The sequence below is a fragment of the Poecilia formosa genome, unplaced genomic scaffold (assembly GCF_000485575.1).
Source record: "Poecilia formosa unplaced genomic scaffold, Poecilia_formosa-5.1.2 Scaffold43, whole genome shotgun sequence".
NCBI lineage: Eukaryota > Metazoa > Chordata > Actinopteri > Cyprinodontiformes > Poeciliidae > Poecilia > Poecilia formosa.
In genome coordinates, this window is record NW_006799982.1 from 2,917,003 (window position 1) to 2,941,644 (window position 24,642).

Below are 24,642 nucleotides of genomic sequence, written 5' to 3' on the forward strand. Positions count from 1 at the left end.
TTTGTCAAAAAAAAAAAAAAAAAAAAAAAAAAAAAAAAGGTGAGTGAACTTACTCCCATTTCTGGCTAAGAACACAGCCATGAATAAGGAGTAGAATCAAAACATATTTCAAGACTTACTTCTTCTGGCAACACAGACTCAGTTTGAAAATTTAATTTTTGCAGGATGACTGAATAACAAAGTGGATCATGAATTCTGGGTCTACTGCACATCCTCAGATCTTAAATATGTTTAAAATATGTGGCAAATTATAAAAAGGCAGATAAGGAGAAGGTAACAAACTTATTAACTAGAGCAAGAAAAGAATGGGTCACCATCAGGATTTAGCTCAAAAGTTTGAATTTCAGAGAGAAATGTAGGGATTAATTTTAAAATTGTATGATATAGTTTTATATTTTATGGAAATGTGCCACAAATAATAACTATAAAATGTTATTCACAGAACAGATGTAAACACATTTGTAACTATGCAATAAATGTTTTCATTTAATAACTATAATTTTATAAAATGTTAAGCTGCAACTCAGAGAAATTTAAAATGAATGAAATTAAAGACCAATCTGTTATTACAAAAGAGCCAACTGGCAGTTTGGGAAAAAAAAATTTATTATCATGACAATATTTCAAACTAAAGCCAGTTTTCTCATAATAATGGTTACATTACAGTACCAATCTGGAGTTTACAGACACTTATCTGAAAGCAAGCTCAACTATGTAAACATTCAGATCTCCCAAATCAAATAATTTTACTTGTTCTTTTTAAAGGGGGAATGATTACACAGAATAGACCTTTAATACGTTTTAAAAACAGTCAGGTGCACTACTTTGAATTTGTTGACTTTTTCCAATTCACAATGAGGTAAAAATTACAGATACAGGCTCAAGTAAGATAAAACAAGCAGCCCCATGACAACATGTGTTTTGTAATTAGGCTTTAGCATTTGGATGTGTTTATGTTGAAGAAAGGAATTCTTTCTTAGCTCTCACAAATCTATGGTGATATTAGCATCACTTAAACATAAAAACCGGCATTCATGCATCTTTTGGTTTATACGATGGGCGTAACCCTTGGTGATTCCTGGGTTGGTGCTGAACATCCTGACCAACTTCCAGAAGCTTGTTATTGACTACAAAAACCACATGGATAAGACAAAGCTTGTTAATTAACCAAACATTAACAAAGGTTCCTGTATAATTGAGCCTGCATCGATATTTTGGACACTTTGTGGATTAGAGAAAAGCCGCAAATTAAATATTGTGCACAAAATTCTTGTTTACAAAATTCATTGTTGTTTGAGGCAGTGACACCTTTAAAACAGGAAGAGCTTAAATCGTTTAATTTGGAAGATCAGAATGGCTTAAATGCAACATTAAAAGCCCCAAATCAATTACATCTATGCCAATGAGGAGTGCAAATCAACTTTTGACTGGCAATGTTGCTTGATTACCATATCTTGAGATAAATAAAGAATATCAAGTTAAACTCAGTTGTAACAGATACACAGCTGTTCTCATTCTCAACATCTGTATATTTAAAATTCAAGGGTATACATAGAGTATATAGATCTAAATCAAAGAACGCACGCATTTTCCACACTAAGGTCATACACAACAGTAGCTCTACAGCAGAAAAGCCAATCAACCAGCCACACAGACATGAGTTAAAACCCATTTTTCATCACACTTTTTAGCTGATATATTTATTTCTTAAACATGTTAAGCCATCCATTGCCATGCTGGCAACAGGTACACACCATGTAAGGAGTAGTGCAATGCACTGACATCATACTTTTTGTCAAATGAAACGCTTATCTTTTCCCTTTCGAAAAAGAAAAGAAACCAGTTGGAGACAGCAAACAATGTGGACAACAAAGACACAGTCATTGTTCTGCCATGGGGACACAGACAGCCAGCCGAAGCTCTGCTCCACATAGAAGACATCCCAGCTTCCAAGGCCGTCCAACTATTCACCCCACATTTTCCCTCCAGTGTCATCCGGTCGTCACTTGATGCGACTGAAGTTAGATGCCAGGGCCTTTTCTTTGTCTTTATCATACAAATCCTCTCTCTGCAGCTGGCAACACGCAGGTATGACAGCAGAATGACAACAGAAAGCCGACACACAGGCACACGATACAAGTACAAACTGTGAAAAATTATCTTGTGTTCGTTTCCGTTCATTTTTTTTATTTTTTTTTTTTATACAAAATGTTTGGGGTACTTCGGCAGCCAACGTTTTATTTCCCTCCTGTTCAACATGAGGTTTAGATAAGATGTTTTTTTTAATTATTATTTTATAACACTTTCGTGACACTGGAGGACATTAGAAACGGTTTGGGACAGGACTGATGCACAACAATAACAAATGCAAACAAGTCTGTGACTGACAAATTAAAACAGCAGATATTTTTAGTTTCATATGATCTTACTCATGGTAACACCCCCCACCCCCACCATGCACTACACAATAAATCTTGGATTTTCATATGTTACATATATGCTACATTCTCTTATTTCTTATTTCACTGATATAAAGGCAAACATATCTCAATGCAAAGTGTAAGCTACTCTGCTTTTCTTTACATTTAAATTAGTACTATAGATTGAAATCTGACAATTTAAACAGTATGACAGCTCATAGCAAACAGAAATGTAGCTCATAAACTTGATTTTACAGAAATTCTCAAGTCTTCTGATAGCAAGAATAGCAGATTCAGTGTTTGTTTTTGTTTGTTTTCTTTTCATCAACAATCACGTTGTATATATACATCACCAGAACTAAAGCAAGCTCAATTTTTGAACATTCTGATCTCCCAAATGGTTTTCGAGTTGCACACACAGAAATACACGTAAAAATACAGAACTAATCTTCAGGAGAGGTTACAGCTGAGGAATTTTTAAACATCTCGTTTTATCTTTAAAATGCATACCAAAAACGTTTAAAAAACAAACCAAAAAGAAAAAACAAAATGTTCTCAATATGTTTGTTTCATAATGTCCAAATACAGTGTGCTGCCACCCAGTGGTGGGTTTGGATATTGTCCGTTCAGAAAATACCATAACAGTAAAATGTAATAATGCTTGTATCCTGTGCGACGTCACGTCCTTATGGAAGGGTCAAAGGTCTAAAGAGCTGTCAGGAGGGTTGGCTAGTTGACTGCTCCACTAGATTTTTTTTTTCACACACTGATATTCCATTAACTGTAAGAAAAGACAAAAAATATAGGACTTAAAGAGCATAAATCATTCTCTGTTCCACAATAACTACATTGAAAATATGGTGTAGATTTAGAAATACTGCCATCAAGTGCAGAGACATAAATAATATGGCTGCACAGCCATTTTAGGGGTAAAGTTTGGTATAAAGGTTGTTAATTTGTGAACCTCTTTTGACATCAGGCTAATTGGGAAAATCATGTTTGTAATACATGTTTACAAAAAAAATGCCAATTTAAATAATCAAACAAAACTAACGTATCATGGATTTTATCCAAATTCAACACAAAATCAAAATTTTATTACCAACTTCGGTAGGTTGGTAATCTATTGGGTTCAAGATATCTATTGAACCCAGTAGATATCTTCACATATTGGTAAATCAGGTGTGGCCTCAGACCCACTTGATGCCACAAATCAAAAGGTTCATTAGTTTGTACTTTTTTAAGTTTGCTGTGTTCTTTCATAAAGACACAGAAATAGAAAAATAACAATGTTTTCATCTATGCTGTATTTACATGAAGAACATATCAAAAGTTGGGTTTCCAAACAGGAAAGTGACAGATTTATTCCATTAAACCTAAGCTCAAAATTCAATAAGGGTGCCAATCAGGATGTAGACGATAAATTATGACTCTTAGTCATAGAGCAGAGGCAACATGCACCATCCTATATAAAATTACTTAATTATTACTGTCAATTTTTCCATGCAGTTTTTTTTTCTTTTTCTTTTTTTAAATGACAAAGTTATATAAATATGTTCCCATTTCCATACTTCTGTCAAGTCACATCATGTTTTTTGAGTGCTTCATGCAACATTGCTAAAAGTCATGACTTTAAGGCGTTTAGTGTTTTACAATTGGTGCTGCTAATACAACTGACAGTGGAAGTGATCATGTGATCATGTGTCCTTCGATGCAAAATCAAAGGTTTATTGGAGAAAAATTGGACCAAAATTAAATTTTCAAGATATGATAACCTTTAGTAAAACTAATAGTTGCATGGTGTTGTTATATTATTCGGAATTTTTAAAAACAAAATACAATGTCTAACATCTTTTAAGTATAAACACAATAGCAACAATTATTCTGACTGCTGATTAACATAACATGCATATTAACATTGTTACATTTATTCATTATATGTCTGATTACATCCAAACTTCAATAAAACAACCCCGACTAAATTTAGCAATTATTTTGCAACTCGAGTTTCATTCAAATGTGTCTTTCCAATTTGTGAGGGAAATATGCTTAGCCTTCTTTTAGCCAGCAGAGTTCAGTGTACAGCAACACGAGGCAAAGAGGCGACTCTGCACCACTCTATGCTCTGTACAGGTTGGGGAAACTGTACAGAGCATCTGACTTAAAGTCCTACGTACCCTAGGAATGCGGCAGGTAATTTTATTGGCTCAGTTAAATCTTTACTCATTATGAATTAAGTGCAAACCAATGAAAAAGTTTCCTATGGAAGCCTAACACATTTCTAAAATGAAATATTTGGTAAAAATATACACTGTTTATACATACATCCACCCTTTTTAGGATGAATTAGGATTATCATTTATTGCATGAATTGTATTCTTTGAACTGGTATGTGTGCCTTTAGCTAAAGCAAGAGTCTTGCTTATCGATTTCTTATGGCCTCTTACTGAGAGGGGATGCTGGGTGAGCCCGAGCGATGGAAGTGAATGTTCTGCCACTTTCCATCACGACGTTGCCACACACGGGTCTCCTCGGACTGCATGGTGCGCGGCATGCCACTCCCGTCCATGTACTGGGTCAGCCGGATATAAGCAATGCACGCAGCGTTTTCCCCAATGAGATGCACGTGTGGGTTCAGGAGGATAGTGTGCACCGGCTTATTTCCTTTAGACAGCGCTGTGAATGAGAGATTACAAAGAAAACACGGTGAGTAAGTAATGTGGAAATCCACTTTTTTCCCCGTCACTTACAGGTAATCCATTATAATGATCTAAAACCAATTTGAATTACACCAAAAGCAATACACTGTTTCTTCCTTGTAGTACAAGCTAATAGTGCGTGAGGAACCCAAGTCTCCATATGTTGATGTTGGAGAGCGGACAAACAGGGGCTTGCCAAGTGATTGAGGTTTCTGGGACATATCTGGTTTATCTGAACTATTTTTACCCGGGCTGAGAACATTCTGCCATTTACGGCAGTCATTATTCATGAGTGAGTTTTTTGCTCCAAGGTTAGTTCATGCCCTTGCAGAGTGGGAGCAAACACAAACAGCAAACTGATCAGACTAAATATTGATACTGAACACCCAACTGATGCCGTACAAACATCCTGAATTTATAGTTCTGTCAGTTGCATCCTCTCCTGCACATTTTGTAGTGGAACCACCTTAACTATTAATTTAAAGTAAAATGGAAAGATGTATTATAAGTGTTAGTTGCTTGGCTATTTTTAGGTAATCTGCTTGCTTTTGCAAAAACTATCAGTAGCTCCTTCATGCTGCTCCAGTTTGAGCAGCAAAACTGGGCAATCGAGGAACCTATTTACAGCTAACCTGAATTACTTTCTTTAAAAGCGTGAAGCAGGACACTGGCAGTGAATTTTTAGCACAGTTTGCGCTTCAAATGAATTCTCCCCAAGCATTATGCACTTACTTTTTTATGATCTTAATTTAATTAAAATGCAGCAAAATTCTGAGTGTATGCGTATAGAGGGTAAAGGTTTGGGAGCAAGATAAAAAAAAAAGTCAAACAAGAACATTGGGGTGTGTTTACTGCACGATCCCATTGCTTTCACTAGTATGTACCATTTTACACATTAGGTATACACTTCAGTTACCAGAAAAGAAACGATAAAAAAGGAAAGCTGTTGCTTTAGGGTTGAGAATATTTGCAAGAGTGAAAAAGTAAAAAGAAAAGCCAACTTCTCTTTAATTTTTGTTTACAGGCTTCTTGTCATCTTTTGGTGCTTTTTGTTTCTTTCTATTTCTGTTATGTTTACAAGACTAATTCAAACAAGTGCTTTGAGTGTGTAATTTCTTTCAGTTCCCTCGCTTTAGTTTCATCCCAATTGCAAACAAAGAAAGCTCTCCACATTGGAATTTGTTACGAGAACTTGTGCAATAGCTTACATCGCACTAAAGTAAGCCACCGCATTAATTTATCTCTTTGTTTGAAAACCCTATGACCATCGGCAGACGTCCAATAATTTGATGGAAACAAAACTGCCTTCTAATTTTTCTCCATTGTTCATGTTAGATGGAGAAACTTGGTGTTCTGTACTGCAGTGGATGTCACTGGTGACAAAGAAAAGCATTGCAACTTTTACAAATTACCTTTAATTTGTAGTAGGAGCCACCAATTTGTGTTCTGTAGAAAAATGTTAATAATTACAGCTAATGTTTTTTATTTTTCTTAATTGCCTTGAACACACCATTCTCAAAGTAGAAGCGATGGAAGTCGTGTCCTTCCACCAGATTACCCAGGGCCTCAGGCTCGAAGGACGTCAAACCAGGATCACAAATCTTCCTGTTGTGTATAAAAAGGGAGTCCGTCATGAGAAAATGGAGGAGGCAGCTGATTACAAACGGTTAAATATTACTGTGCATATGCAAAATGTGAACTTACGCATAGGCTTCAAAGTCTCCATTATTTATAGACTCAATCAGCTGCTCAGTAACTTTTATAATTTCCTGTTTACGAGCTACAACAAGAAAAAAGAACGGAATGTTAAAAAAATGACGAACAAGTAAAATTTTTAAGCAAGTAATGTCTTAGTGCAGATAGACAATTTGGCGTCGAATAGCATTAAATGAGTTCTAGTCTACACGTTTGCAAGATTCCAAAACAGGTATTAGAAATGGAAGGCGCTCAAAAAAAGTCCTAAAATGTTTCAGTATTTATCTTATTCATGATAATTTATGTTTTATATCTGAAGAGAGAAAAGAAGAAAGCCTCCCATGACTAATAGTGACATCAGGCAGGAAAAGAAATGCAGGATGACGGGATTTCTTTCACCCAACAAAGCTCAAAATAGACATACAAACCAATGCTCAGATGCAATGTAATTACTACAAAACTAGCTGTAACTAAGTAATATTAACAATTACCTTTATTGTTATTGGTGCAGGCTGGGGGATATTGAAAAAATTACTTAAATTGTGCAACAAAAGAGACATGTTACAACAAAAAGTGCATGTAGGTTAGTCCTCAAGCTTCATTTCGTTCACACATGAACAACAATACTGAATGTATGAGTGCATAATTAAGTGAGCAATGTACACGGGACTAAAGTTAAATGAAGGAAAAATATGAAGTACAAGGCAGAGTTTTAAATTAAGAACAAAAGAATAGAATAAAGAATTGATTTAATTAAACTGGATTCAAGGAGCAAATATTTAGGAGCAACAAGAGGATCTTATTTAAAGTGATGGGGTATGAGAAGTACTTATATATTTATTTATGCAAAACTACAGACTATGAAACTTGAAATGATCACAGGATCTGAGACACTTCAGACAGAGAGGTCATGATCCTACAAAGATAAATGAAACAGGGCATCTCCCCTTTTGCAGAGGGGACTTACTCTGAACTGAGGAGGTGGGAGTCTGTCCCGAGTCAGACATCTGTGAGGAGCGACTCTTTGAACTCAAGACCCCGCTCACTAAGCTGCCCAAACGGAGGGCTGACAAGATTGCATGAGTGATGAGAGTGCAATTTTGTGTCCAGTGTTTGTGTGTTTGAGTGGTGGGTATGACGAAGACAAACATGTTTGATCAGGAAAGGAATTTACAGAGGAGATAAAATGACGAGAAAGAAGAAAAAAAGGTGAGGGGGCGGGGGAGTTAAATTATACTAAAAACATAAATGTTAAAAAGAGATGCAGGCAATTTTTAAAAGAACAACATTTCCTTTTTCCAAACACCCAACAGCATTTGTTACCTTTCCGCTAACTGTGTGGCAACACAATCAGAAACCCCAACTGAGGATTGATCAGTCTGAGCACCGACTGTAATAACTGGTGTGTGGCGAGAGCCTCTCCTACCTTTTACATCTTCATCCTCAATGGTGGTGTTGGCACTTTCAATGGATTCCTGAAAAACAAAAGATATGTTTTTTCTAACTGAGTAGGTCAAAGCGCCTTTGGTAAAAGAGAAAGCAAAAAATAATAATAATAATAACTACTGGATTGTTTTCCTTTAACCCAAATGTTGGGTTCATTCTGTCTGGGACAGAAGTCAGGTCAAAACATTGGTTTGTTGGGTTAGAAAAAGAAATAAAAGAACCCTCATCAATTTTCACACATCACCAGTTTGAGCTATACAAAGACTCAGTCAGACTGAACCTTTGTTATAACTTTCATTTTATTTTGCTTAAATTAATTTGAATTTCTTTAGTAAGTAAAAATACCATATTACTGTGGAATATTCTGGAGGAATTCCTATTCAAGACTTCCACTATAAGTAAGCAGCACTGAATACAAATAAAGCCTTTCACTGTCGCTTTATTAAGTAAATGTGGCTGGTTGAAATTTTTTTTTTATTGCTTATCTAGTATTAAATTATGACGGGAAAAAAATAACTGGCTGAATGTTCTGTCTAATCCAGTTTTTGTTAGCAAAATACAATCACTTTAGATATAATATAGCAGATATAACTCACAAAATTATTACTCTGTGATTAGTCATTTATGTGTTACATCCCTTTACCATCTGTGTTTCCCAATGAAATATTTCTAGACTCGCCCATGCAAGTGGGTGGGGTCTGAAAAGTTGAATTTGGCTCTGGAGCTGCAGCATGTGTTAAACATTTGTCACTTTATCCAAATTTTAGGAACCCCAGCCCAGTAAACTGAGCCAAAGACCTATCCCAGCTCTGGGGTATTGAATCAACTTAGGAATGGATAGGTCCTTATTTTTTGACTGTGAATTGGATTAGCCAAAAAACAACAACAAAAAAAAAACAAACAAAAACAAATTGGTTAGGGTTTAATTCAGCTGTTTTTGTATATTGATGAACATTGAGATTTTGTTGTTATACCTTATTTCCATCTACAGGGTTGTGGATCACCGTTGTCTGTGGCTCCTAAGGAGAACAAGAGAATGAAGAGCATGAGCAAAAAACCAAATTAGTTAGGGTAACAATGAATAGCACAGACATTGTCCATGAAAATGTTTTTGTATATATTTTTTTGTGTGTAATTTTGAAATTTAAAACTATAGCCTGTGTTAAACATCACTGTCTGTCTGTCTGTCTGCCTGCCTATAACATCATTGTCTTTTTTGTGTCTGGCAGGAGTAATCAGATGTCTGGGCTTCTGCAGAATAGATCCTGATGACCCCGTCAGTCCCTCTAATCACACATCAGCAGCTTTTACTGTATTTGTGTGAGTGTGTTCTGTGTGTGCTTGATAATGAAGACAGACAGGAGGATAGAGAGAAAAAAAAACAGATCATGATTGATTACGCATGTACATGTGCCTCATGTACATGCGTAATCAAACCGTCAACGAATGAGGGAAGAGAAAATCTTTCACATCATGCAAAGCGCTGGTCACATGGCCAGACACAGAAAGCTTATAAGCAGACACTACGCAAACTAAACAGACGGCCAAGGAGCAAATATCATCACACTCCTCACAGCCATGCACAGGCAAACTATATCAGGAACAAATCCTCAGTAATGCAGATGTGGATTCTAGTTTTATATGCACAACTGGTAGGAGTAAAGAGACATGGAAGTTAGCTGGAGAACGGTATGAGGGAATAATGTTGGGACACGGAGAAGAGGGATAGGCTGGAGATTTGAGGTAAAGGTCGCCCTAATTAGAACTTTAGGACGGTATGTCTAAAGGATTATTGCTAAAACACATCTCAGTTTTAGACCAATTAAGGCCTATACACAACATGCATGCTCTGCCAATCAATATAAGTGAAAAATATGTCAATGAACAGTCTTCACCTTTCATGGCTTGTTGTGTCAGAGATTCTGCACATGCTGTCCACTCAAATTATTGAGCATACTTTACAATTCAGGAGAAACTGGCAACTTGGCATGACTGCTGTTTCATCTCATATTTACTACCCTTGAATTTGTCAATATTTTTGCACGTCCCGTTAAGAATTTTAATCTAGTTGAGCTGTGTAGAGATCAAGCAACAGAGATTGTGAACCTGTACCTCCTCCAATCTGGAAAACGAGCTTTACACCTTTTAGTAAAAAAGAAAAAGAAAAGAAAAGGTGTGGATGTTGATGAGACTGATGAGTGTATATACCAGTGCAGAGGCAGGGCCAGTGTCTTTAGGACTGGTCACTGTGTTGGCTTTGTTGTTGACCTGCAGGGGGTAGTGTAGAGGGGACATGACACATGTACGCACTTTTTGAACTAGCACACCATATTTTCCAGCCATTTCGAAGAGATAAACCCAGCTCCTCTACCCCAAAACATGTGACACCCTACTGTTACTTTAATCACACAGACTATACCTTAAATTCATGACTTCATCATGTTTTCATCATGTTAGGCAGTCAGATACACAGCTCAACAAAAACAACCTAGCGAGGTTTTATTCTCATGTTTTGAGATGTCTGACAAGCACTGGCATGGATAAGATATTGCTTTGACTAAACCTGCAGCCCTGCAAAATGGCAAGAATGAAGATTCCATGAGTTTAATGTGCTGCACTCAGTGAACCTGTTGCCACGAGTGGATGTGTAAAATCTGCAAACATAACTTTCTATTTCCCTTAGAGTGATTAGAAATTATCATTAAGCACAGTAGTTAGTAAATCCCAAAGGTTTTTTTTTTTTTTTTTGCTTTAAAATGAACACTGTAATCTGGGTAGGACATGATTCTAAGATACAAGTTCTGATTTTCAAGGAAAATAGAGAACAGTACCTAATACAGTATTGGAATGGAGGGTAAAGGAGGAGTGGATCAAATAGAGTAAAAGTAAACATCAGATGTTAACAGTAAAATAAGTCAGCTAAACTGACTGGTACGGAAGTACTACTAAAACAAATTGTGTTGCAATCTAAGAACTTCCTTTATAAATCTGGGATTGTGAAAGGTTGAACAAGTTGATTTATTCTCACTCTATTGTATTTAGTATTTATTCATTTATTTCAAACAAAAAAAAAAGCAACAAGTAGGACAAAACAAAAAACTTGCATATATAACTGAGAAAAAAATAAGTTTACCACTTCTTACCTCACCCATGCTTCATTAAGGAAAATTTTACATTTCGCAATCACATTAACAATGAACTAAAATGTTTTATAAAAGTCTGTCACTGAAAAGCATATACTTTCATTTTTAGTTTGATTTTCTAAGTACTGCACAAGTTTAAATAAAAAATAATATTTTTCCCCCCTCTTCAAGCTGCCCAGTTAAACAAAAACATCAATACAATGTTATACACACGTTAAATGTGGATCTTTAGTACACTCCAAATATTCCTATTAAGACTCGGAAAAAGGTTTTAGATTGGAGTCAAAGAGGTTCAAGGGAAAAGAAACACATTTTAAGAGGTAAACTTTAGTCTGTCATCATTCCACAGACACAACTGCTTCATAACTTAATAGTGAATGAAAAGGACAACGGATGACATTGGACTACTGGGTGGTAATAATGACTCAATTCTCCTTAAGCCCTTAGCTATTTCATGTAAAAAGTAAAATTAAAAAAAGCATGAGTACTTGCAGAATTTTCTCATAAACATTCGGGTGTTGAGATCTATTTTTGTCTTTTCTTCAGAAAACAGCATACTGACTTGTGGTAGATTCAATACTATAGAAGCTTTTGACCAACATACAGTTGAAATGAAACCTGAAGTGTCCACTTTCATGTCTAACAATTGATCTGTCAGGAAATATTTTGGAGGATATTTAATATTGATATTTAACATTTCCTAAAATATGGAAACATCACATCAAAGGAATAAAAACATAGTATAGGACTAATATTATTTTATTTTATGAATAAAATCTGAATAAAATGCCAAAGAAATGTAACAAACAAAAAATACAAAAAAAACAAAAAAAACTAAATTTCAAGCATGTTTTGCTGGGCAAAATTAACTTAAATACTGAGAACTGTTGAGCTGGTCAGCAAAAATCAAACGTTCATCACTAATGTTTTCCCAAAGAAGGATGGATTTCAGGATTTCCAATGAAACATTTATTCCTACATATTTGGGAATAAAAACAGTTCCAAAGAACCTCAAGCTGCCTTTCTACAGCTGAAAGACAAGTTATTTGGAAATGTCCTGAGGACACCAGCTGATGATCTTCCAAGAGTGCATACCACCACATATAAACTTGAGGTCAAGCAAATTGGTTTTTAGAAAGATACCGAATGCAAGACATTTAGAGAAATATGGATGGATCCAATGAAAAAGAATATTTTCTCTAAAATTATGAAATGTCAGCCATTTGCCAAGTTGCATCAGATCACAGGATAATGACTACCAAATACAGAATCACATCTGTTAAATTAATTAATAATTAAAATTGTGTTTGAGACATTAATCAAAAGTTTAATTTACAAATAGCGAAAATTCCCACATGTAAAAGACCAACCAGGTCATACACAAAATAAAACCTTACATTATTTAATCTAATGTTGGCTTGTCAAAATAACTGAAATATAGATTGTATTTAGTATTTTCTCAAACATTACTTCTACACGTTCTTGGTTTTGTTCATTTATGGTGGTGCATAATGTGTTTCATGTTGTTCAGCTAAAGCTGTAAGCACCTAGAATCTCACAATGTAACCAGATTTTTTTTTTCTTTCCTTTTTGGAAACATTATTATTGAAATGGATAGTTTTTTTTTCCTTTTTGCAAGCTTTAACAACACATCTCAAGGGAACGTTAGTATGTATTCTGAACATATTCAAAAAGAGGGGAGAATCAACTCTTCATCTGGGAAACAAAACTTTGCTGAAGATTTTCTTTTTTTACGTTTGGTGTGTTTTTAATATTTTCCAGACTGCAATACAGGTGTAGGCATAATTTCCTCTTATAATTAGTGTGAAGGTGGATTAAAGAGAAAAAAACCTAAGACATCCTGAGGACAAATGTTGTACCGCAATAACCTTTATGTGGTAATACTCCATCGCACTACTGTGTGTCTGTCCTGCAATTCTTTAACATATGAGTATGTTAAAGAGCATATGCCCTTTTAAAGTAAAATGGTCCTAACACTGACACATAATACTTGCATTTGTAATTTGATCTCCAGATCAGCAGGGGCACCATGATTTTTTATGGACAAAGAAATCAGTGGCATAAGAGCCAACATAGAGATTCAAAACATACAATACACAGTATTGTTTATATAGATATAATGCAGATGTGGCAGCAATGACCTGATAATTAAAATCATTTGATCTCATGCTATGCTATGCACATGCTCTGTGTGGAACCATAAAGATTTGGTCACCTCAGAACGCCAAACATTTGACGTAGCTCCAGCAGCAAACCAGCTCAGCCTATGCCATTTTCAGATTAATTCAGCTCATACTGTAAACTGTTAAACACTTAAAATGTGCACAGACTTTTCAACTTTCACCCTGCGATGCTCAATAACTAAGTACGCAAGAACACAGTAACCCATTGTAGATTTTGCGCCCTTCATCCAGCTCCAAATTTATTTAACAAGGACACATTACTAAATCAGACACCAGATGTGATGTAGAATATTATATTTCCCAAAATGAGCTCCATTTAATGATTTTTAGTCAAAAAAGTGGCTTTAGATTCATCAGCACACATATTAAGAAGTAGTGTGATGACAGCTGAAGTGCCAAACACAGTGACCCAGCTTCAAAGCATAAACAGAGAACTCCAATCTAAAATGAACACCTATTTGAATAATAAAAATACAGACAGAATTATTAGCTGGAGTCTCTTAAGAAACTAATAAAAGCTTGCAGTGATGTCAGCAAATATATCACCATGTCTGATGTTGAATAAAAAATAAACCAACAGACCAATAGAGGTGCTATACTTTGTATTATAAGGACTACCAAACACATGCAACATGGTAAATTTAGGAAACATACATAGGAGAAATTAAATAGACAATTAAGTGGACCAAACTTAAATACTGTATGGGCTCTACAACCAGCCTTAAAAACAAGCATTTTTCAAAGCATATGCTGACTGTCCCATAGTTTTGTAATGAAGTGCATAATGCATAATTAAAACCATAAGGCCCAGGCACAATTCAACATTCCATTCAAAACAATGCAAAGGGAAAGAAAAGGGCCGCCGGCCTCTTCAACTCACCTTAACGCCATCTGTTTTTTTGTTGAGCAAACTTTTGGCTGCTGCATGTGCCAAGAAAGAAAGAAAAGTTCAGAATGAGGATTCATAATCATAGTCCTGTGCCTGAGGCCTCACTAACATGCAGCAGGCATATTTAACCATCAGTGCTTAACTTTAATTTACATGTGCAAATACAAGTGCAAGAACTATAAAGTTATACTACAAATGGTTCTAATACCATTATCACTTATGCAAGGCAGTTATCCTACTAGAGATTCATTCATAAATAAGGGACTGAAGGGAAGGTTGTAGCTGAGTGAATATAGTTCAGGTGAAAAGATGAATTAACATATCAGTAAAAGACTTACATTCTTAAAGTGACATATACATGCACCAGAACCCCAAACTTTTAACACTATAGATGCACCAAGACATTGGCTGGAAATCGGAATTAGACAAATGAGCTTGATAGGCCCTGACTGGTGACTGGCTTATTGTAAAGCGAAAAAAAAAAATCCTGTATTTTTCCATTTAGCTACCACATAATTTCAAAGGGTAATCCGATTGCAGTGACAGCAATACTGAAGAAGTACATATCATAAAGAAAAACTATTGGAAGCACAACAGTCTGCTATGGAGAACTAAACTTTTGAGAGTGCTGGTCATTTAGCTGCTTTGCGATTTTAAGTGCATTCTTTTTAACTTTTGGGGAAATGTAAAGAAGCTTCTTGAAACTGGACTTCTATCAAATTAACATATAGACCCAAACAGAGCTTTAGCAACTAGCATACTTTAGCAACATTAATCAAATTTCTGTTTTATTCTTTTCAGCTCCTCAACTTCTCTCTGTTAAGGAACATGCCAATTTTAGCTATTTGGGGATATCTGAGTTATGGTAAGGGTTCACATTTTCAAGAGAAAATAGGAACTTATGTCTTTAGCAAGTTATGCTAATGGTGCTAATCTTTCAAATAATGCTAGTCGCTATCAGCTAGAAATGTCAACTTTATAGTCAAATTTTGTTTGTTATAAACGATTACTAAAACACTATAAATCAGTACACACCCACTGCAGGAACACTAAAAAAATATGTATTGAAAAATATGAATTATGGCCATCTAAGATGAATCAGACTTATTTAAAAATCTGTATCAGCAGGTCAGATATTTACGAAGCTAATGACCATAAACTGGCCATAAGTCTCTGACAGGTGCACTTCTATTCAGTACCATCTCTCTGCTTTAAATATACCTTTGTTTATACTTTGTTCTTAATTATTACTAGCATTTTAAAATCCATGCCATATGCTGTTCTTTGTAAAGTACCTCTTTTTAAATTTTTATGGTGCAATACTGGTTTTGTTAAAAGAAGAAATGCAAAAAAAAAAAAAAAGAAAGAAAGAAATTGTCTCCTTGCATGCTTCACAGGCTGTTAGGACAGAAGGAGAGCCTTAAGATAAAAAATAAAATAAAAAATTGGTTGGATCCATCCCCACACATTTCCTCATCATCCCAAACATCTTACCTCAAATGGATACCACAATCCAAACACAGAAACGGAAATAAAAATTGAAAAAGGGAGGAAAATTGTGAATATAAAGAGAGACACAAATGTGTTGATGCAATTTACTGTAAAAAGTGGAAAGTGAAAGTGGGCTAACAAAACCCAGAATATTAGTGACGGGTCAAAAGAAATACATGCAAGAGAGAATATGAAAAAGCAGAAGAAGAGTGACTGAGCAACAGCTGGAGAGATAAAGTGAGATGAATCTGTTTACCACTGGCCCATTTGCTCTAAAAACCATCCCTGCTCCATACTGAAACATATTAAATTCCAACTCCAGCATGCATTGAAGTCAATCAATAACAAATGCAGTTTTTATAGAAAAATTCCCACCATCAGTGTAAAAGGCCAATTTGCTCTAACAACCAGCCAATATATTTAATGTCCAAGATACAATTCAGAAACCAGTCATGGGGCACCAGGCTGAGAAAAACATACCTGAGAAGTTTCTTGTGACCAGCAAAGTGGTCAATATTGCTCCCTGCAGTTACAGAAGAGGACAGAAGGAGGAAATGGCAATGGTCAAAAAAGAAGAAAGGAAGGAAGATTCATTAGGAGGTTTCAGCAAGAAGAGAAATGCTCAGCAGCAGTGCGGCATTAGGGATTTGGAGACACGTCATCATTTTGAAGTTACTGTGAGATATCTTGGGAGAGGCTGGGGAGGAATGGGCAGATGAATTACCCAGCATGAGTAGAAACATCACTAATTGTTTGACTGCAGTATCACCTTGAGTTTCCTCCTTGCATTAAACTTCTTCAGGCACTCCACAGTCTCCTGCCTGTGCATCATGGAGGCTACGGTGGACCGTTGCTGCAAGGAAGAGGGAAAACGTATAGAGTTAGAAAAGAGTGCAGACAATAACAAAGCTGAATCAAGGTCTGTATAATTATTCATCTATGTTTTCTTGAAACATACGCAGATCCAGGGGTGTTTGAGGGCCTCTGCAGCGGTGATGCGCTTACTGGGGTTGATAGTTAGCATCTTGTTAATGAGATCTTTGGCCTCGGGAGTTACAGTGTCCCACTCTGGGGACGGAAACTGTTAATAAGAACACAGGAGCGTTCAAAGCTCTTGTATCCAACACAAAAAACAATATATTTTTGACACTTTTGAAACCATAGAAAGATCTAAATGAGATGGAGAACTTGTTTCTTTGACTAAGTCGCTTTATGTGACGATCTGGTTGCATACGCAAAATCTTTGCACAATGATCTGTTTATATACAAAAACCACAATGTACGTGAACCAAAAGCAAACTATCAAAGTTTTCTCAGCCAACTGTCAAGGCCTAATAAATTTTAAAGCTTTGATCTGAATAAGATATTTTATCTTATTTAGATAAGATATTCAGATTGTAATTCTTTTTTTCTAAAGAATTACAACTAAAATCAACAACTCAGTGAGAGTTGGGATTTCCAACACTCCCTGAGTGTTGGAAAAACCAAAATTCATCCATCTCAGCTCCTGAGTAAACCAAGGGTCATTTCTGGGTGGGCCACCACACTTAATTCTCTTTAAAGCATCTGTCAGAAATGACAGTAAATTCCTCCAACTATGTCATTCCTGTAAGCAGGAAAGATTTTTCACACTTCATGAGAAGTACCACCCATTGTATGAACTATCAGTCACAAGCTCATAGGCAGTCATGCAGCTGTTTAGTATAATCAATTCCTATTCCTAAGTTCTGTCTGGTAAACTAACCCAGTAAAAAAGAAAAACAGAACTTGTAGATCACCAAAAGAAGAAATATGTTGCCATTGTTGCGTATGTTGATGAATAATGTTCCTTTGCGACTTTGACCTTATGTGAGTGTTTTTATCTCAGGAACTTGAAGTGTGTATACATAGGGACAATGAACAATGATTAACTTTCTGTAAATGCAACAGAGTTAGTAAACAGGCTATTTTTCATCTGTTAAAGCTGAAGGACCTGGAGAGAACCCCGTTTGCTCAGCAAAAAAAATTAAGAAAAGCCCTGGTTGTATTTGAACCCAGAACCTCCTTGCTGAAAGGCAACAGGGCTAACAACTGAACCATCTTGCAGCCTGGCTCAAGATTTAGCAAGTAGAACTAAAAGCTTATGTGGAGCTGTGCCCACATGATCAGTCCTGCAAATCAGTTCACCTTGGATAATGTTACCTTTCGGAAAGCTTGGAAAGAAAGGCAAAGTGTGGGAGGGAGCTTGACGATAACCTCTGAGACACTATGATATTTTTAACCTCTCTCCCTGACTAAAGTAACAACAGAGTAGATTTTATTTGGTGGATATTTTATCAGAAGGCATTTTGATCTTACAAAAATCTGGATTTTGCCCCAGTAGAGCATCATTCTCAGAATACTTTTAATAGGAACTGCAATGTAGTTTTAATGTGTTGCATTTCTGTAATATTTTCAGGTTTTACTACTTGCTAACAGCAAAAACAGAAATAGAAAATGAATGGGAGTTGTCTGATGGTGAATCTGGCAATGTGTGATATAGGACATGTGTGTCATGATGTGTGGATGAGGGGTGAGGGAGGACGCAGGCAGACCCCAGGATAAAGGCGATGATGATTTAATCATGAAAACACAGGGACACAAGAAGCTGGCAGAACAGACTGGTAAGACACACCGAGGATCCGATGAGAGACAAAGACAACAGGTGGGTTTAAATACACAGGGAGGATAATCAGAGAAACGAGACACAGCTGGGAACAATCAACAGGGAAGACACAGAGACTCACAGGGGAACAAACTAATAAACACAGAAAAACCTCAAAATAAATACACAGAAAACACATCACAACAATGTGACTACCAAGAACATAAATCTGGTAAACAATTTACAAATCAGGCACAAATGTTTTTTCGTTTTTTTGATGACATTATGCATGACACATAAACAATTTTTTAAAAGATATTTTGTCATTGGTAAACATAGTGTTTATTTGCTTTGAGGTTCTGAATATTGCAGCAAAGTCATTTTAATCTTACCTGTGCTAACCTCTCAAATATTATGTTTTAACTTGCAAAAACCTTTTTTGAAGCTCGATTGTATATGAGGAGAACATCAGTATGTCCACAAAAATGTCTGCAAATAATTGGTGTTTACGTTGTATTTTCATGTAAGGTATATATATTTGTGGACACTCACATCATAGGCCCCTGCCTTGATTTGTTGGTAGAGGCGATGTTGATCTTCATCCCAAAAAGGAGGGTAACCCACAAGGAGGATGTACAAAATCACACCTAAAAAGAGATCACTTGTAAATAAATATAAGTAAATAAAAAGGCAACAGGATGGCTGCAGCCATAGCAGCCAGTATTGATTCAAAAAAATTATACAAACACAATTTACACTGCAACAACATCTGGAAAAAATATGAAGCTGTAGAGTTGCATTACAACAGAAAGCCACTGGCAATGATTTAGCTAAGTCATCAACTGTATGGAACATGAAACAGTGAAAACATCTGAAACTCGTTTACCACAGGCCCACATATCAACTGGTTTCCCATAAGGGTCTTTCCTCAGGACCTCTGGGGATAAGTACCCAGGGGTGCCGGCAAAACCTGCAGAGTTTAAAAGTAGAGAGGGGGAGACGTAGAAGGGATGATATGTTAAGAATATTTCTTCTTTGCTTTGGAAAGCTTCATGAGAATGATTTGTTTATTCACATTGTGTTGAAAGGGACTGTGTTGATACACATCTGCTGTGGAAAGCTTACTTTGGCTGCTGTGTTGTTTTAGCTGGATGACACTGAATTGAATATGCAGGACGCTTAATTTGGTGAAGTGGGTTTGGATTCCTGGGAAACTGAGGTTGGATGTGTTCTTACACAAGGGGCAACAGGCTCTGAATTCAGACTTCCCTGGAACCCATTTTAAAAGACATCTAGTACCATGACAGAGTGAGCGAAATGCATATTGCAGGAAATGCTTTTGTTTTAATTAACTTTTGCAAGGAGACTAATTCCACAGCAATTAAATAAGATTGGATGCAAGTTCTTCTTTGTAATGATACAGAATGACAGGGAAGCATTTATCACTCAGCTTACTTGAGTTTGATAAAACTCATCTTAACAAAGCTACTGTTGCCAACTATTACCAATTATTACCTCATGTTCTGCAAATTTCACTGGCTAATAAACCAAATGCCCCCTTTCACAGTAGAATATGCATATCTTTGTCAGAGCTGTAGTCTGTGGCTTACATGCAGCATCACTTTTGCTCCTGATCACTGGAGATAAAGAATGCTTGTGAAACCAGTCTCTGACTTTGAGTCTTGATCAAGCTTTGAGTCTTTGGAGCACAAGTCCAGGACAAATCACAAGATTTGGTTTTGTGACTTGTAAAATGAACTCGAGACCAAATCCTTGTCTCATGTCCACACCTCTATCTTTATTTGACACTTAGTTATGGTTCCCATGGACTTAAACCCTTATCCTGTTCCAGAGTCTGGCTTGTTAGTAACTTGGGGAGTTTTGCGAACTATTAAAGTAAAGAAAAAATGTATTCCTCAACTAAAAGTGGAGAAACAGATGAATGGATACTCACCAAACCATGCCTGTTGGTCCCCCTGTACCTCGATAGCCAGCCCAAAGTCAGCCAACTTGACCGCCGCCCCCTTCAGCTTACTGGCCAACAGAAGGTTCTCAGGCTGGGGGGGGCGGAGTCAAACAGGTTAGAGGTGAGAGGTCAGACGCTCAGGGATCATGCTGCCCACAGACACAGATCTAAAATCAGATTAGCCAAACCAATACCTAATCAAAGCTATTAGGTCTTAGTGACACTAAACTGCTCTTAAATCAGTGTCTGAGGCAACTCCCTTTCTGTCACACAGATGACAGAGACACAAAACGTGCACAGGACTGACTCTCAAGGTGACCACGGACATTTTGTGTGCTGGGACTATGGACTTGTCTCCTGAGCCTCATGGATTAAGAAAGAGAGGCTTGGTGAAGAACGAGCGTTCTTTCTATAATGCCACAAATATACTGATAAAATCCATGAGTGGGAGCAAAGCCCACAGCGAGGAAAGAGATACAGGGGAAGGAGTGGGGTAACAAGAGGCGTAAAAACATGACTCAGCCACATATATATAACTACAAACACGTTGGAGACTGGCACAGTTTAGTAGAATCAAAGATTTTTATGAGCCCACAGTATACACACACACACACACACACACGTACGCACACATACACATTTTCTCAAAAACACACCCTTGCACACATACAGTGGAGCAGAAAGGTCTTTGCTAACCTAAGGCCAGTGAGACAGTGTGCTCTAATGAATAATACATTTGTTAACATTTACAGACTCCAAACACAGACAGCCTGCAAAGCTGACGGTTTATGGCAGGCGTACAGCTCACCGGGCACAGACACTCACATCAGCACACAGACTTACATGACAGTGAAGGAAATCTTGATATTATGAGGCACATATAAGCTTCATCATTTCAGTAAAGGACATCTTTCCCAACAAATTCAGCAACTTTAAAATCTTACAAGAGTTAATAACTTTTGAGTTTTCTTTCCCCCTAGATCTAATTGTCATCACATCCTACTTGTAATTATGCTGATCCTTGATTAATTCTGTTCCCACCAATGCTGTGCAACACAGTTGCAGACAAGCATTAAAAAAGAAAAAATACAACGACAACGCTCAAGAGAATATCAGTTTTCAGCAAGAAGACAATTCTTGACCTTGGCATTAGAAGAAAAAAAAAAGATCTTTTAGAAATGGTAGCAAATGGAAATGCACAAACTTTCAAATGTAAGCTTGATTGACCCTGACTAGTGATTGGACTACATGAAACTTAAAAATGTCTAAGTACAACAGGGTCATTCTTATAGCAACACATTTTGGGGAAGACAATGCTGACAAGTGAAGAAGAAGTAAATGTGTTATCAGATCCTGTGGCATAGACCACTTGTTTGAGACTCTTATTTTGAAGAGCAAAAGGATGTTCTGGAGTTGTTACCCTGTTGGATTGACAGGCCTAGCTACCAAAGATGTCTTTAGCTGAACATTTTGAGGAAGCCTCCAACATATGTGGAGGTATTTTAGGTACTCAGAACAAAAAAGAGACTAATTTTGTGCAAAATCCTCAAGGTTTGCTGTCTCAGCTAAACAAAATAGCGTATTTACAGTTCTTCAATTAGTCTGGATTGCCTTTTATCATCTGAAGTCAAAAATATAAAATGACTAGACTGATTAAAACTGAACCATATATTTTACAGCCACTGCTCTTTGATAATACCTTTGTTCCCAACATCTGTTATGATATGTTAGTAATGATTTGCTTAAAGGATGAATGATATTAGGAAACCTTGCATTAAGTGATTATAAAGGTGAATGGTGTGGTAACATAACTTGCGATGAGTGAACAAAATATTAAAAAGTGTCACTGACTTTCTGCCCAGGGTTCATAGCAAGCAGAGAACAAATGATGACTAGTCCAGCATCCAGCTACTAAAAAAGTTATTTCCACCTCGGCAACAAGAATTTACTGGACAAGTGACTTCTGGCCAACATCTCCTGTTTTGGCACAGAAACAACCCGGATGCAATTTCTCACTGACTTGGTCACCTCACCACCTCATTGCCATTAAAAAAAAACTTTAATTGTCAAATATATTACAAGCAACATATTGTGCAACCCGTGATCTACTAGGCTAGGAAGGTTCGGGAAAAAAGTATCCTGAATGATGCTTTTAAAAGGTTATGCCTTGTAGTTCTTAAAGAGATACAGCAATTGGCTAAAACAATAGCAGTGAGTTTAAAGCTTTAGAAAATCCAACAGATTTGAAATAGAGCCCAAAATGATGCATGTCTAGCAAAAATACCGGAGTTTCTAAATCTTGTCCCCTGCTTCATATTGTTTGAGTTTGCAGCAATGCCTTGGTCATACAAACCTTCAAATCCCTGTGAACAATCCCATTAACATGGCAGTGATGGACACTCTCCAGGATCTGCTGTATGCAGTGGCTGAGGAAAGAGAGATGAAAAGAATTGTGAATGGAGGGATAAACCACAGAGAGAGATGGAGGTAGGGAATTACAGGAGGAGGGAAAGTGATGAAAAGGGGAGAGTGGAAAGATAATTTAATAAAACTGCTTTTTCCTCATATAGTTTACCTGATTGAAGACAGGTCAAATGATAAGAAGACCTTACACATCACATTCAGTCTATGAAATCACATTATAAGGCCAAAGCCATATGACCTGTATGGCAAGAAAGCTAAGACAAAACACATGCACACTCTTTCTGTGCATTTCTCTGGGGAGGCCATCTTCCAGCACAGAGCTGGCACTATAAGCTAGGTTGGTCATGATTAATACTGCAGGCTTTGTGTCATTAATCATTTGTATAAATAACTCAAAGATGCCTCAGAGAGAAGGCAGCTGTACCATACCTCTGAGACGGCCATATGTGAACACACAAACACGGCCTCATATACACACACAATATTCTCTACTGTAGCAGACAAAGATGCATTATGATTGCTATGCTCAGCAGAGTGTGTCTGTTGGAAAGCATGTGTGCGTGTGTGTGAGTGTGTGTGTGTGGTGGGGGGACGTGGGTGCTACCTGGCATCAGCTTCACTGTAGTACTCCCTGGCTACGATGTCCTCAAACAGCTCTCCGCCTGTCACCCTGCAGGGACACAGTGACAACATGAGTTTGTCGTGATCTCGTCCTTCTCGTTACAAACTGACGGAGAGCGTTTACTTTGTCCCTTATCTGTACTTATTTGGCACGCATAGTACTTGTAGCTAAAGTTAAACATGAGCAGGCAGCACAGTTTCTCAGTAAGAGGAGATTAAAAGTGTCCCTATTGATTAAAGTCTCATATGTATAAAGTAAACGTATTGGCTTTTTGCTAAAGTTACCAGCAGCAGGTCATTGTTGCTGTGTGAGGTCAAAACAGCCACCAAAGGAAGGCCAGCTGCTGCAGCCTGATTTATCATGTTTCATGTATTTATTAAAGCTAAATTTTTGCTGCTTAGATATTCAGGTCAGCTTCTTTTTCTGTTTATTAATAACATGGTATTATAACTTGACATCTGGAGATAAGATGGATAGATGAAAAGGAGGATCTCTCTGCAATTTCTCAACTTAACATGGGCAAACCTTTGAGCTTTTATCCTCTGAATATCTTGCACTTTCAAACACCCATTAAAATGTTGGATACAAATACTTAAGCAAGTCCACAGTTATACAGTTGTCTAAAAAAGTGTTCTAACTTTCATCACAAGTAAAATTATTCTTAACAAAAATAAATAAATAAAAACATCTTGTTGTGAAAAACAGTATCATAATCAGCTTAGGCTTTCTCCAATAAACACTTAGGCGGAATTAAGGTTGTTCTTTGCAACCTCTGTGTGTTTTGTAAAAGAGCTCCAAAAGGTGTGTTTTAAGTGAAAATAACACAGGACAACACAATAAGAACAAATCCGCAGAGAATCGTGCATTGAGTTTACTTGTTTCAGATGGATTTGAATCTGGTATTGGTGTAAATGTATGTTTACTTCTAAACCATGTCTTTTTCCTGTTGGGATCTGGAGCTGTTCATCCACCAGAGGGCGCTGGAGGCCTTGTTCCATCTGAGGGCGTCTCCTGACCTAC

General features: G+C 36.8%; 1 protein-coding gene across 1 annotated transcript; it reads right to left on the reverse strand.

Annotated features, from left to right (window-relative positions):
- Positions 1-2,169: 2,169 nt before the first annotated feature.
- camk2d2 (calcium/calmodulin-dependent protein kinase (CaM kinase) II delta 2) lies at positions 2,170-23,708 on the reverse strand. Its single transcript, XM_016671237.1, has 15 exons — positions 23,605-23,708; positions 22,930-23,002; positions 20,565-20,667; positions 19,497-19,580; positions 19,163-19,257; positions 16,946-17,068; positions 16,757-16,840; positions 16,468-16,510; positions 14,488-14,528; positions 9,235-9,279; positions 8,241-8,289; positions 6,824-6,899; positions 6,630-6,724; positions 4,868-5,096; positions 2,170-3,201 (listed from the first exon to the last, which is right to left on the reverse strand). The coding sequence occupies exons 1-15, from the start codon at positions 23,691-23,693 to the stop codon at positions 3,198-3,200; spliced, it is 1,233 nt and encodes a 410-aa protein (XP_016526723.1). The 5' UTR covers positions 23,694-23,708; the 3' UTR covers positions 2,170-3,197.
- Between the last annotated feature and the right edge of the window lie 934 nt (positions 23,709-24,642).

What these genes read in the sequence shown, in the direction of transcription:
- camk2d2 (XM_016671237.1), bottom strand. Translation starts at nt 23,693, where the DNA reads ATGTTGTCACTGTGTCCCTGCAGGGTGACAGGCGGAGAGCTGTTTGAG. An exon ending in TCAAACACCCCTGGATCTGC is followed by an intron (nt 16,841 to 16,945) that starts GTATGTTTCAAG and finishes TCTTCCTTGCAG; the next exon opens with CAACGGTCCACCGTAGCCTC. An exon ending in GGAGACTTTGAAGCCTATGC is followed by an intron (nt 6,725 to 6,823) that starts GTAAGTTCACAT and finishes TATACACAACAG; the next exon opens with GAAGATTTGTGATCCTGGTT.